Genomic DNA, 14932 nt, shown 5'->3' on the forward strand with positions numbered 1-14932 from the left:
ACTTACCAAGATAATTAGTGGAAAGTGCAGAGGAAAGACAGATGCACCAGTTTTTGATAAACAGGGCCAGACACTTACCACAGAAACGGAAAAAGAAGCTCGATGGGCAGAACATTTCAGCGAAGTACTGAATAGACCACCACCATCTGTAGAGGCAGACATTCAAGAAGCAGAAAAAGACCTTGACATAAACACTGACCCCCCATCCAAAGATGAAATTATCTTTGCCATCAAGTCCTTAAGAAATGGCAAATCTCCTGGACAGGACAACCTCAATGCAGAATTGTTTAAAGTAGAACCAGAGATTGCAGCTGGATATCTTGAACCACTCTTCAGAGCTGTGTGGGAAAGAAAGCAAATTCCAGGAGACTGGTCCGAAGGTGTGATTATTAGAATTCCAAAGAAAGGAAACCTGAGGAACTGTAATAACTGGCGTGGAATTACCCTGTTATCGATACCAAGCAAGATTTTTTCAAAGATCATTGTAAAACGTCTGACGGATGCAGTTGACCAAGAGCTTAGAGAGGAACAGGCAGGATTCCGCAGAGGAAGGGGGTGCATTGACCAAATATTTGTACTGCGTAATATCATCGAACAATGCACAGAATGGCAAAGACAGATCTACATAAATTTTGTTGATTTTGAGAAGGCATTTGATAGTATCCACAGAGAGAGCTTGTGGCAAATTCTACATATGTATGGAATACCACGCGATATAGTTCTTGTCATAAAGAGCTTTTACTCACATTTTTCATGCAGTGTTGGAAGCAGTGGTATAAAGTTTGAAGTGAAGTCTGGAGTAAGACAGGGTTGTGTCATGTCCGCACTTCTCTTCATAATTGCCATTGACTGGGTAATGAAGCGAACAACTGAAGACAAATCAAGAGGTATCAGATGGTCCATTTTCTCAACTTTAGAAGACCTTGATTTTGCTGACGATCTTGCATTACTTTCTCATACACACCAGCATATGCAAGCGAAAACATCACGCCTGAGTGAGTTTGCACAGCAAATTGGTCTAAAGATAAACGAAAGTAAAACAGAAGTGATGATATTGAATAACTCAGATCCATTACCGATACAAGTGAATGAAAAAAATGTCCCAACTGCAGAAGAATGTAGATATCTTGGAAGCATTGTGAGATGCGACGGAGGTGCAGGAAATGACATCAAACAACGCCTCAATAGAGCCAGCACGGCCTTCAGAATGTTGAACAACGTATGGAGGTCAAAACAGTATAGCACAAGAACAAAGCTGAGGCTATACCAAAGCTGTGTCCTCTCCACTTTGTTGTATGGATCAGAGTGCTGGAGAATGACAGAGAGAGACGTCAGAAAACTGTCAGTCTTCCATACACGAAGCCTCAGAAGAATCCTTCAAATTTTCTGGCCCAATAAGATATCTAATGAAGAACTGCTCTCCAAATGCAACCAAGAAGACATGAGTACTATTGTTCTGAGACGACGATGGAAATGGATTGGGCATGTACTCAGGATGGATGCTCAAAATATCACTCGTGTGGCACTTCACTGGACACCCGAAGGGAAGAGAAAGCGGGGACGTCCCAAGACCACCTGGAGAAGAACAGTGGAAGGAGAATTAAAGGCCCTAAAACATACTTGGGGATCTATCCAGAAAATTGCCCAGGACCGTCAGAAGTGGAGGATGTTCGTTGCTGCCCTACATGCCAATAGAGGCATAATGGGCAGTAAGTATGATAAAAATCATGGGCAGACATACTCGAGCAGGATTCAAACCTACGACCTCCTGATCTCTGGACAGGCGTCATCTCCACTAGACCACCGAGCTTCCGCCAGACAGAAAGTGTTGGTTCTAATCCTTATAGCATGCAGCGGGTACTGCGTAATTATTCAAATTCATAAAATTCTTCCGTCAAGATGTTTTCATTGCAACTGATTGACAAGTTGCCCTACATCGACGTAATGATCATTACTGCATTATCATGGCTACTACTAAAACACTGATCAATTCAGTGCTTATTACGTCGATGGAGGGCAATTTGTCAATCAGTTGCAAATACAGATTTAATCTGCACAGTTAGAGCAGTCTGCTGGATCTAGAGTTGAAATACCTTCACAAGAAGCCAGGCTTATAAAAAATCAGTTTCAAATTAAATGCTGTTTCTGGGAGGTTGCTACATGTACAAGTCCCAAAATGAAGTTTAGGGGGCTAATACCCTCCTGTAACAACATTTCAAACTTTGAAGACATATTACTCTATATGTTCCCTCCAAGGGGAAATATACAATACATAAAGTAATATCCCAACATGTAACTGTTGACTGAAGGCTATGATACCAGGTTGGATCGTCTCTCTTTACAGACATGCAATATTCTACTACAAGTCCCTTTTCTTTTGTCACATCTTCACACTGCAGTTTATTTGTATTTTTGAATAACTGAAGGTATACCCTTGTTCTGGGAAAGCAATTGCGTTCGGACATGAATGATTTCTTACAATATTTTTTTTTTTTTTGTGGATAATCTCAACTCAAATTCTGGTCACATGCGCAGTTACACAAAAATTTTCAAGCTACAATGTAGGCTAAAAACTTCATGTGCTGTGTCATTTCCTGTTATGAAAAAACCACTTTTCTTTCGCTATCACAACAGGGAAACTTTAAATATTGTCAGTTTCAAAAAGACATACCGGTAATAACTGACAAAGTCAGTGCGAACGTTTGAGGATATGTGCCTCATTCATGCAATCAAAGAGAAAAGTATCATGTTAAAACACAAAAACATACCCTCTTCCATTCTGCAATAATGTGACATCATTACAAAATTTTTCCGTAACGGAAGTTACCGGACACATTTTCACTTGTGATGTGATAAGAAATGCAGTTTGAGAGAAAAACTTTCCACTTATTTTCTTCACTCTCATGAACTCATTCATCGATGCTTATTACAAGCCCAAGGTGCTTTCATTCACAAAACTACAACGTAGACAATTTCATGAAAATCCTTCTTCGTAACGTCAGTTACCGTGGAATTGCCCATAAGGAGACTATCTAACCTTCACCTCCCTTGCCAAACGCAGTAAATCTCCTCCTTTTCATTATTTTACTTCCACTTAGAACTAGGCTCACTTGGTTGCATACAAATGTGGGTATGACAGCTTGCAATGTAAGCTATTAACTTTGACTCCTACTGTTCAAAATATACACAGTGGGTAAACAAACATCTTTTTTGAGGATCTACAGTATGCACGTGGACATGATTCAAACCCACAATTTCTTGTTTCAGTGTCTGGTGTCTGCAATACTACATAATATCACAATGCTCCCATCATGCAAAACACATAACACAACTAGAAATGTCACTATGGCGACTGGTATGCCTTCGCCATAATGCATGGTTCTCCGAATAGGTCTATAGCACAATGTCTTGACAATGTGTGATGAGAGTTTCACATATCTGGCAAAATATTACAATGACAGGTTTGTCACAAATGCATTGAGTGTTCACTTTCCTTGAACTAGGTTTATTTGGATGAATGGCTACACTGTCAAGAGAGCAGGTATTTGGGGATTTGAGGATTTGTACCCAACTTTTGACCCTTTTATAAGTTTAAAGAAGAAGTGAAATTTAGCACTTTCACTTGACCTTTGACCTTTTGACCTTTGGGCAAGAAACTTTCAAGAGAATCTGTATTGAGTAATACATGCATACACTAAGTTTCAACAAGAAATCCTGCAGGCATTGCATCGATAAGAGAGAAATAATGACACTTTGATGAGTTGACCTTGACCTTTAACCCATGACTTTTGACCCATGACCCCTAAATTCCCTACATGATCACTGCCAGTCAATACATGCATATGATACTAAGTTCCATGAAGATACCTTGAAATACTTGTGAGATATGGAGAAAAAAGTGAAATTTTAACATTTTCACTTGAGTTGACCTTTGACCTTATGACCAAAAGCTCTCTCTGGGGAATCTTTATTTGGTAGTTCATGTATACACCAAGTTTCAAGAAAATACCTCCAGGCATTGCGTAGATATAGGGGAAATAGTGAAATTTTGAACATTTAACCTTGACCTTTGACCTTGAGCATGTGGCCCAAAAGTTGATAGGTACAACTTCGCCCACTCATACATATACATGCCAAGTTTCATTAAGATATACCTCCAACAGTTTTTTAGATACACTGTCCACAAAATTGATTACGGATGGAAGGACGGACTGAAGGAAGGAAGGAAGGACGGACGGACGGACGGACGGACGGACAACCCGAAAACATAATGCCTCCAGCGACACTTTGTGGCGGAGGCATAAAAACAACAACCAAGACATAGATATATTATCAAATGGACTCGGCGTTCAATCAATCAGAAGCCTGGCCATTTGGCTCATGCTCACTGTTTTATGTGGAAATTCAAGCTATTCTGTAAACATGCAGCTTGATCCTGGGTAATCAAGACAGGAGAAAAGGACAATTTTACAACTGATATTCCAGGCAGTTAATTGTAACTTCATTTTGTCATCTGCAATTTGTCAATAAAAAGTCTAACCAACATACATCATGTAGGCCTACAGTGGACTCCCACTATATTCAACATGGTTCTACCAAAATTCTTGTCACAACTAAATAAAAATTCAGGTCCCCTGATTACCATATATTGTATATCTTTACACACTAGGACAGAATCCCGCAAGTTCTGACGACTTCATCATAACGAGAGCACACTGTATTGAGTTTATTTTGGTGTTTTCAGCACACAACACACACAAAGTTCCTCCACATCTGTAGATTCTGAAGTTACCGGTATATTTGACATTGTGCATACTGTGTTTCATCACCAACAATGACATAACCCACCCCCATACACACACACACACAAACACACACACACACACACACACACACAAACACACACTGCAGTACAGTGATGCATGTTCTGAACTATGGGTCCAGCCATGGATACAGTTTTTCAAACAATAGAATAACAATTGCCTTTATCAGGTGAATGGATCACTTTACTTTTGAAAACTAGAGTATTTGAATTGCAGCACAGTGGACAAGGACAGCTCCATAATTCTCACAAAACTAAACCACTACATTCTATCACAAGCACTATCCTTCATGCACAACCTGTAAGATTGACTAATCCCCCATTTTCTTGAAGGAAACATTTCTCATTGTGCTTCCAGTCTTCTTATATGTATACATACACATACACCTCACATAGCATACCTTAGCCAAATGTCAAGAAAATTCCTGAAATGATCTTTAATAAATCATGTTAACAAGATCTGGGAAACATTGTCAGATGGATTATAGACAATCTACGCAAGAGGAGTTTCTTTTTTTTTTTTTGCTTCTTCTTCTTTAAGGAAGTGTTAGAGACAGTAAAAGTGGAAGCGCACCTTATGGATTTACCGGAAAAACCTCTTTGCTCGAAGGGGGTGGGACGATACCATCCTAATCCTTATTGTGTGCCAATACAGTCACATGTGCCAAAATTTGTCCCAACAAATGATAGCCATTTCCAGAAGAAGAAGAAGAAAAGGGGGGGGGGGGACTGGTCAGAATGTAAGTAAAGAATAACCCACTCATGTGTACTAAGGGGGAAAATACCAAAGAAAAACAAGACTATTGAATACAAAAGGTAAAAGGATGATCATAAAAAAGATCCTTATTCTCTGTTGGGAATAGTTCCAATAAATCTGTGCAAAGAAGCTAATGAAGCAAAGGAAGAAAAGCACAGAGAAGAAGCAAATAAATGTTGCATTACTTATCGGTGCACTGACTTCAGGTGACTCACCTAACAGCAGATCGAGGCTGTTCCTTACATCTTCCTCGCTGCAGCTCACCGGAGTACACACTCCCCACTTGAAAGGAATTAACTGCGGATTGACAAGATTACAAGAAAAGTGATTAATCTGCACAACAAGAGATTGTGGGGGGGGGGGAGTGGGGGTGGGTCTTGCACTAACCTGAGTACCACAAATTTACCTTCCACGCATTCTTGCAGACTCTTACCTCAGAACATTGCCAACTTGGGGGAGGGGTGGGGTGCAGCTTTGAGAGTGGGGGGGGGGGGGGAGGCATGGTGTCCACTTGCATATTCCAGCACACTGGTAAAAATACCTGCCAAGTACACTGTACGTAAAAAGTTTGACTATGCAGATTGAAGAAACAAAGACTTAAGCTCTATCACATCTGATTCTAGAGGGTAATATTTTTTAATATTCCTTAATTTGGGAGGTTTGGGCTCCCTGGGGCCCCCAAGGGGAGCATGGTACCCATTTGAGCAAATTGAGATCCTAAACCCCTAGGAACACTACCTGCCAGGTTTTGTGAAAATCCATCAAGAAGATGAATATGTAGAATTTAAGTACCCATTTGGACCCTCTCCCGCCCCCCCCCTCCCCCCCGACAACAAACGGGAGACACCCATGATTCAGCCATGAACAACCTTGAATCAACAGTCATGTAAGTACTAACTCATAGTATTAGCTTTAATACATGCTCTATTACTTCGGGTTCTAGAGAAGAGGGGTGGGCCCTCATGGGGCCCCCCAGGTGGGGCATGGTATCCATTTAAGTGAATTGAGATCCTATCCCCCTAGGGATGCTACCTCCAAAGTTTGGTGAAAATTCATCCCGGGGTTTTCAAGAAGAAGATGAAAATGCACAATGTAGGCCCACATTTGGACCCCTCCCCTGGGTGCTAGGGGGGGGGGGGGCACCCCTGATTCCACCATGAACAAACTTGAAACTACAGTCATCAATGTACTAGCTTATAGTATTAAAGATAATAAAAAGTTCTGGTACCTCAAAAAGTGTCCTTGAATTTCCTTGTCTTAGTTTGTGTTTCAGGTTAAAGTACCTTTCATATAACTAACACTGTGAGACTTACTCGCCCCAAAGTGCTCTCATGTCTTAGTAATCATGCAATTAACTGCAACCAGCAGCCCCATACGCATAGCGACCAGCAGTCCCATACGCATAGCGTAATCGGGCTTCGCATTGTAGCATTCAGGATCATGACAGATTTAGTATCGCAGGGTAAATGTTAACTTAAAATCCCATAAATTCTTCAATTTGAAGACTTACCAATTAAGTTGAAGTATTGAAAACAGGCTTCGGGCAACGTTTGGTTCTGCCTATAGTCCCTTTCTGTTCGAATTGATGACTGAATGTGACTCGGTCGACAGGACCTGAGGAGAGCTACATACAGTACACTGAATACCACAGCCAGTGCATGCGAACACATCACATGCAGCCCGCACACAAATTTCAAATCCATGAACGGATAAGATGTTTGTGTGCGCATGCGCTGGCCATGGTATCCTGTGTATGTAGCTCTCCCAAGGTCCTCTCGACCGAGTCACATTCAGTCATCAATTCGAACAGAAAGGGACTATTGACAGAACCAAACGTTGTTCGAAGCCTGTTTTCAATACTTCAACTTAATTGGTAAGTCTTCAAATCGAAGAAATGTTTGGATTTTAAGTTGACATTTACCCGCGATACTAATTCTGTCATGATCCTGAATGCTACAATGCGAAGCCCCATTACGCTATGCGTATGGGGCTGCTGGTCGCAGTTAGCTATGCGTACAATGGGCTGCACCGGGCTGCACGCTACTGGTCGCAGTCAGTGGTTTCGTACAATATTTATCGACGCTGTACAGCGTTGGCTCTGGTACGAAACCATTATTGCATGATTACTAAGACATGAGAGCACTTTGGGGCGAGTAATTCTCACAGACAACGTACTTTAACCTGAAACACAAACCAAGACAAGGAAATTCAGGGAAGCTTTTGAGGTACCAAAACTTTTTATTATCTTTAACATAGCTCTATCACTTCTGGTTCTAGAGAAGAATATTTTGAAAGATTCCTGGGGGGGGGGGGGGCCTGGGGGCCCCCAGGTGGGGCATGGTGCCCATTTGAATAATTTGAGATCCCATATCCCATCCCTAGGCATGCTACCTGCCAAGTTTGGTGAAAATCAGTTGTGGGGATTTCAAGAAGAAGATGACGGATGACGCACGCCAGACGCTGGACAAAGAGTGATCGCAATAGCTCAGATGAGCTGAAAATCACATTTGAATCTAATATGATAACCCCAAGCAATTATAATACACTGTATTCATACTACCAAATCTCATACATTGGGCAGTATTGCTACTGAAATAATACAAAATATTTGATCACAAACCACAGAAATACCTTCTACAAATAGCTATCTACATTGTACTTGTTTCCTGGTATTTCCATTGTCCCATAAAGAAATTAACGCCTGAAGACATTTTCACATGGAATTCCTATTCAAATCTATTTTATTACCATTACAAGTGGCAACGAGGTTGTTGAAGAATGTGGACTACAGTAGCACTCAAGACTGGTAACCTTGAACAGCTCATGCAAACAACAGGGATTGCTAATAGGTACATATTGATACACGTTTGCATGAATGCAGGTATGCACACTACAGTTATGGTGCAGTTGTGATGAGGTTCTCATAAACATCCATGATACAATCACACAATTTAAAGGGACGGTATAGCTTTGGGTTGTGATGTGGCTTCAGGTTTCCAACTTTTTGTGAGATAAATAGAAATATTTTTAGAAATATGAAACAGCTCACAATTGTAAGAGGAATTCAAAGTTTACTTGATGAAAATTGGTTTGGAAATGGCTGAGATATCCTAAAACAAAAAGGCCCTATCTAAATAAAAGGTGGCACTCATCTTTTATTTGGTTCACTATGTTTTACATTGTATTTTGGTATCTCACCAATTTCAAAGGCAATTTTCATCAAATAAACTTTGAATTCCTATAGGAATTATATGCTCTTTTTATATCTAATAAGAGGTTCGCATGTTTTTCATTAGCTCACAAAAAAGTTAAAATCTTAATCTCCCATCTTAAAATCAAAACTATACCATCTCGTTAAGCAAACATGAAATTCACAACCTCACATTGAGTACAGTTGAACAGCTTTGTCCTATATCATAGCTGAGCAACAGAGGTGTACGACAATGCATCTATGCATGCATGAAATGTCTGATGTTTGTTTAAAGCCAGGCAGAAGGTTAATATTGTAAAGCTACTTCTATCTTGTTTTCATCTACAAAAGATATAATATAGCAGGGCTGGCACTACAAAGAAATAGACAGAAACCTTGAAGTGTGAGCGCGATAAGGCCTTTGTTTTTGCGCTGAAGATCTTTTTTTTTTTTTTTTTTTTTTTGCTTGTTAGCCACTGGCACCGGCCTTGTATAGAATGCCTTAGTGTGATGTATCCCTGGATGGGAGAGAGATATGGAGCCTTACCAATGTTGAATTTACAAGGTCGGTGAGATTTGCCTGCATGCCGACAAGGCAGTGACGAAAGTCTGAGATGGCCATACATTCATCAAAGTGGCCCATCCACACCACATTGCCCACAAGTATCCCTGCCGCCGGCTTGCCAAATGAATCCAAAGCTTTAAAAAAAAAAAAAGAAGAGATATCAAGGAATAATGTCTATACACAACTACAAAAATAACAATGCATAATGAATGGCATAAACACTTTTTGTTTGTTTTTTTTTTTGTACCAGATGTATCTACACAATGTAGCAAAATAATGATACAAAAGCTGCTAAAAACAAAACAAACAGAAACAGAAGCAAAGTGACAAACATACTGTACAGGGCAAGCAGACCTGTGTTTATAGACAGGAAGGTTTTGCGAGAAGTTTGTCAGAAGTTTGCAGTCACACTAGCAAAACTTCAAGATCTTTAACATCATGTTATCTGAAACTTTGCAAGCTTTTGCCAGTATGACCACAACTTTTGCCTCTTTTTGCATTCCTGCTTTGCTTTGCTTTGCTTCCTGCTTTGCTTCCTGCTTCCTGCTTTGCTTTGGGTGGGGTGGCATCTCTGGTTCGATTTCTAACTAAAATAATATCCATTATAAGATGCCAAGAGAGTACAAAATTTGAACACCTGACATATACATTACTACTTTGTGACACAGAGGACGAAAGTGCTGCTCACTTTAAAAATATAAATTTGTGAAATAGGTATTATTGTGTTAACTGGTGACCAAAGTTCTATGCAAGTCCAAACAAATTTCCTGCAGAAGAGAGTCACATTTTTCTATCTAAACCTCCACCTTTGAGGGTTCAACAAATTCTCATGGTCATGCTGCCAAATATGGGCAATGCTAGCCAGCCCTGCAGCCCGAATGCGCGAAGCTCCATTAGTCTTCCAGTAAAGGAGACAAGTGCCATGTACTACCATGCCACACAATACAATTAACCACATATTTGGAAAACAAAACAAAACAAAACAAATAAAAAACAGAACAAAATATACATATCAATAGCTTCGTCTCAGTTCAGACTTAAAGTACAACTTGTCCAGCGACAAACAGTTCAATTTGGATATGTATACAGCATATACAATTGTATGTTTTCCATTAAGAATTTTGCTGTCTGAAATGCAAAACTACACTCTTTCTTAATCAATATCACAGACTTTATTATTATTCTCAAGTACCTACAGGCAAAGCAATGTCACCAGATATAAAAGAAAAATTCAACAAGAGTACACATCCAAGATCCTATGAGGAGACACTGACATGAGCAGGGAATAATTTTCCTTCTCCAAATTGAACAGCAATTTTTGTCAATGAACATACATTTTCAACAAAATGGTATACAAGTCTATGTAATGAAACTGCTATGCAAATTACATTTTATATAGCAGTCATACCAAAATGCATAGCAAATTGCTATGCGATACCAGGAAAATTATTCCCTGATAAGGTACCATCAATTTTCAATATTTCCTAGTCATTACATTTAGCTCACAAGTCTTTTGAATGAGAACTACTTGTATTGCATATACACATTGTAATGTTTCATGTAATATACAGTTATGGTATTATTGTAGTGCAGCTTACAGCAGATTTAGTAGAGTCATTATCAAAATGACCCTTTTTATTCATTCAAGTGATTGTAAATACAATTGTATCAAGAAGTGGTTATACTTATGCAATTGGTTGAAACAATAAATAATCATATTACCACTGCATCAGGGACAATTTAGAATTGAGCAACATTTAAATATACTTGAACAAAATATTTTGTTGAAAATCCAACCACAAATACAAATTTGTTGAAACATATGGCCATAAAATTATTAGGCTATGTGACTGGATTAGCCTAGAGAGATTTTGCTTTTATTTTCAGATGGGACCAAGAAAAAAAAATGACAATAATGAAAGTGTGGTGAAGAGTAGCTTTGGCCTGACAATAAAGTTTTAAAGTGAAAGGACATATTAAAGCTCTAACCATTTTCCTTCCTTTCCTACTACACTGTATATCTATAAACTAATTCAATAAGGAACTGTGCCAGTTATATCCCATTTTGTGTGGTACACTACACATACAAGCATTTACTTGTATTCCTGTAATAATCTTTTTGAATTTGTGTCCACGTGTACTAATCAGATTTGGGCAAGCACTGTATGCACATCACTGGGGGGTTTACTTACAGCAACTTCCGGGAAGCAACTTTTCAATGAAACATTATCTACGAGCATCAAATCAGAATCATCTTGATTTTCATACTTTTTGATCCACAGGTCTTCGACACATAGTATAATGTATTTAGTGCAATAGTTCACATTGTATGGGCTAGATTAATATTTCAAATAGGTGGTAGGGCCTATCAAGGGGCTACAGAAACCCCAAAATTTCAAAATATAATCTGCCATACTGGATGGTAAAGGTGCACATTAGTACTGAGCAAGTTCATGGGTTTTGGTTGAAAGCTGATATATAATAAAACTATACCCCATACCTGGCGCATACAACATCTTACCTGCTGTACACTTTATACAACTAACCTGGTGTGAGGACTTTGTTATTTGAGAGCAGATTATGCAGATCCTCCAGACACCTGGGGGAAACTCTGCCAGGGTCTGGTGCATCAGGCACCCAGGCCATCCGCGGCCCGTGAAATTCTTCCAGTGCGGCTGCCAGAGAGTGAGCATCCCGAGAGGCAGGAAGAAGCTGTGCTCTTCCCAAGATGCACAAAGACGAGATGAAGACCACGCCTCTCAAATTGAAGAGCGCCATCATTGATGATCGATAGCAGTAGGTGAAGAGGACAGTCAACGACAGTCAATTTCAGCTACGGGTAGAAATCAGAGAAGGAGTCTTAGCCAACATTTAGTTCGAAGAATGTACACAAAAACTTTGAAATCAATAATACACAATGTGCAATACTACAAGGTGGGTAAAATACCATAACCCTGGGCCATTTGTACCGAGTCCCTATGGGCAAAAACATTTTGTGATGTTCCCCCGGGAGAATATGTGACCCGCTACAACAAAAAGGTCCTAAAGTCGCACACGGTGGAAGCCGTGAAAATCGAGTTTGAAGTCAGAGCATCAAAATTGGTCAAAACTTACGATTTTCTGATTTTGATATATTCTTGGAGTCTAACATGTCTTCTATCATCTATCGAAATTTTGAAGCAAAATGACCAAAGGAAAGATTAAAAAATAGTGTTTTTCTTAACCATGTATTTTTGGCGTTTTAACGAAGCAGAAACTGGTTCGAAAATTTGGATTGAGCGCCACAGATAGGTTCCGCCCCTAACAATGACCAGAGTGATCTCATTGGTCAGTTTGCTGCTTGCTGCTAACCAAAGCGTGAAGCTCGCACACTGCCCAGTCGACTGGTGCGTGCGGGCGGAGTGCGCTATGCTCAGCCGCTTCTCACATCCTGGTCGCTGATTGGTTGGTGAGGAGACCGCCGACGCTGATGTGCTTGAATGAACTCTTCGGGGGTTGCTAGGGCTTACCTTCTATTGTCCAGAGGTGAAAACTGACTTGCGTGTCCCTTGATCGCGATTGAGTCGAAAGGAAGACTTTTAGGGCGCTTTTCTCGAAACAGTGATTTTCCATACGTCTCGACATGCTCCCTTTTAAACATCGATATCTCCGCAGCCGATTATTTTTATAAAATGTGTTATATATCAATTCAAAGCAGAAAGATTAGGAGATTATATCATGCAATTTTCAAATAATCGACCTCGCCCGACTTTAGGATCATTTTGTTGTAGCGGGTCACATATGTTGGTATCAAAATTAATGTAAAGTGAGGGCAATTGATTGCTAATTTGCAATGCACAATACAAGTGTGGTTCTAACAGCACCTACAATGTATATATCGGCACATAGGTGGATTAAACAATTCTTGACAAATCTGGAAGAGCCCTCGTCAAATATGCCTACTAAAGCCATGGTGGCCACATTTCAAACTGGTTGCCATTTAATGTGAGTAGCAATTGCAATTACTGCTGCAATACAATGTATGCTTGACTCACAATTCAGATACATTTTCCTGTGTTTATATCACACATCAACTTCAAGATTTTGTCCGTTAAGTTTTCACCAAATCTGGATATCTGCCTGTAGTTTATGCCACCGGTTTGAATTTTTTTCCAGACCAAATGCCAATTCTATTTTGTTTCTTATTTGTGTCTTTAAAGCAAAATTAGCCCCCCCCCCCACCCCCCATCACAGGTTTTTGGAAGGGCAAAGTAGTGGGATGAACATGCATGCAGTGCCTATGGCGAATTGTCCTCATAAGAGAAGTATGGCCCAGCATATATCTCAACATGCACAGTAATCACATTCAGGAGAATCAGGCCGGGCAATGTCCAACACCAAATAGCCCCCTACCCCTTTCATAATTCATAATTTTTCTAGGGATTGAAACTAACTATATTCCTAACCCTATTTCAGGATTGTTTGGGAAAGATTTAAGAACTACTTTTTAGAGATATTTTTGGAAAAAAAAAAAATAAGATCCCCTACTTCAATGATTTGGGGGGATTTTTCCCCCGAACCGATTCCCTAAAATATATGCCCCTTTCTTTTCCTTTCTTTGACCCCCAAAATAGGGAATCTGCATGTGGCATTTACAATTGGGAAGCCCACAGTTGACCACCTGAGTGGGGGCTGGGGAATACACAGGATGCTCAGTCTCATGTATTTCGATCAGGGTTTTAATTTCCAACTGAGATTGTGCTGCAGCTAAAACCTCCTTCAACAGAAGCATTCAAAACAACCGAGTGATGGACTGTACATTTTCTCCCATACCATAGGCAAGGATACTGTATGACCATTTACTGTATTTATCTTATAAATTAGCAATCGAACAATTTGTTGTCCATGTAGGGCCTAACAGTCTTTATGGACCAAAGTTTCATTTGCGTGTGGTGAGGAAGAAGAACATTGCTTTTTTGCATTGTTTGAGGAATAACTGTCATGGAAGCATGCACTTAGCTAATCAACTTTATATCTTTTATTTGCCTTACACATTTCACAGTGCACATTCCCAGCTCATGATTCACTCGAAGGTTTGAATACTTCATGTGACTTTTGTTTTTAAAGTGCACCAAGGTGAAATGAACATTTTAAAAACTGCAAGTATACACACTGTATGTAGTGTGTATGTCTAACATGCATTTATACATAAAAAATTGGATGTTGCCATGTATATTTTCCTGTTTCGCTAGAAAACGCTTGGCTAAAAACTGAGCATAATGACCACAGTAGGTGCCCCAGTGATGTCTATAAATGCTCTATGACTTCTTCAGTACAAGACTACCGTACATTAAGATGATGACTATTGATTGTAACAACCAGCAACATAGATCAAGACCACTTTTTACATGAAGTACAAATGTATGTTTCAAGGCAACACAAGTAGGACCTTAGACATGTTTACTGTTTAATAGGCAATATGCCACCTAGAAGAAATTTGACTGACCCCAGATGAAATTGCAGTACCATTATCACCTCAGTGTATAGTACATACACGTAAGTCTACTACTAATTGACCACCTATAAGATCGTCCACCCTCATGCCATGGTTTTCTCGCG

General features: G+C 39.7%; 1 protein-coding gene across 1 annotated transcript in view; it reads right to left on the reverse strand.

Annotated features, from left to right (window-relative positions):
* The window catches only part of LOC140232779 (nose resistant to fluoxetine protein 6-like), a 32473-nt gene extending 20361 nt beyond the window's left edge, over window positions 1-12112 (reverse strand). Inside the window, exons 1-3 of the mRNA XM_072312893.1 lie at window positions 11881-12112; window positions 9317-9468; window positions 5795-5876 (exon numbers count right to left, since the gene is read on the reverse strand). Of these exons, the coding sequence (XP_072168994.1) occupies window positions 5795-5876; window positions 9317-9468; window positions 11881-12112 (466 nt within the window). The remainder of the gene's footprint in view (window positions 1-5794; window positions 5877-9316; window positions 9469-11880) is intronic.
* Between the last annotated feature and the right edge of the window lie 2820 nt (window positions 12113-14932).

Source organism: Diadema setosum, chromosome 9 (genome assembly GCF_964275005.1).
Source record: "Diadema setosum chromosome 9, eeDiaSeto1, whole genome shotgun sequence".
In the NCBI taxonomy this organism is placed as follows: domain Eukaryota; kingdom Metazoa; phylum Echinodermata; class Echinoidea; order Diadematoida; family Diadematidae; genus Diadema; species Diadema setosum.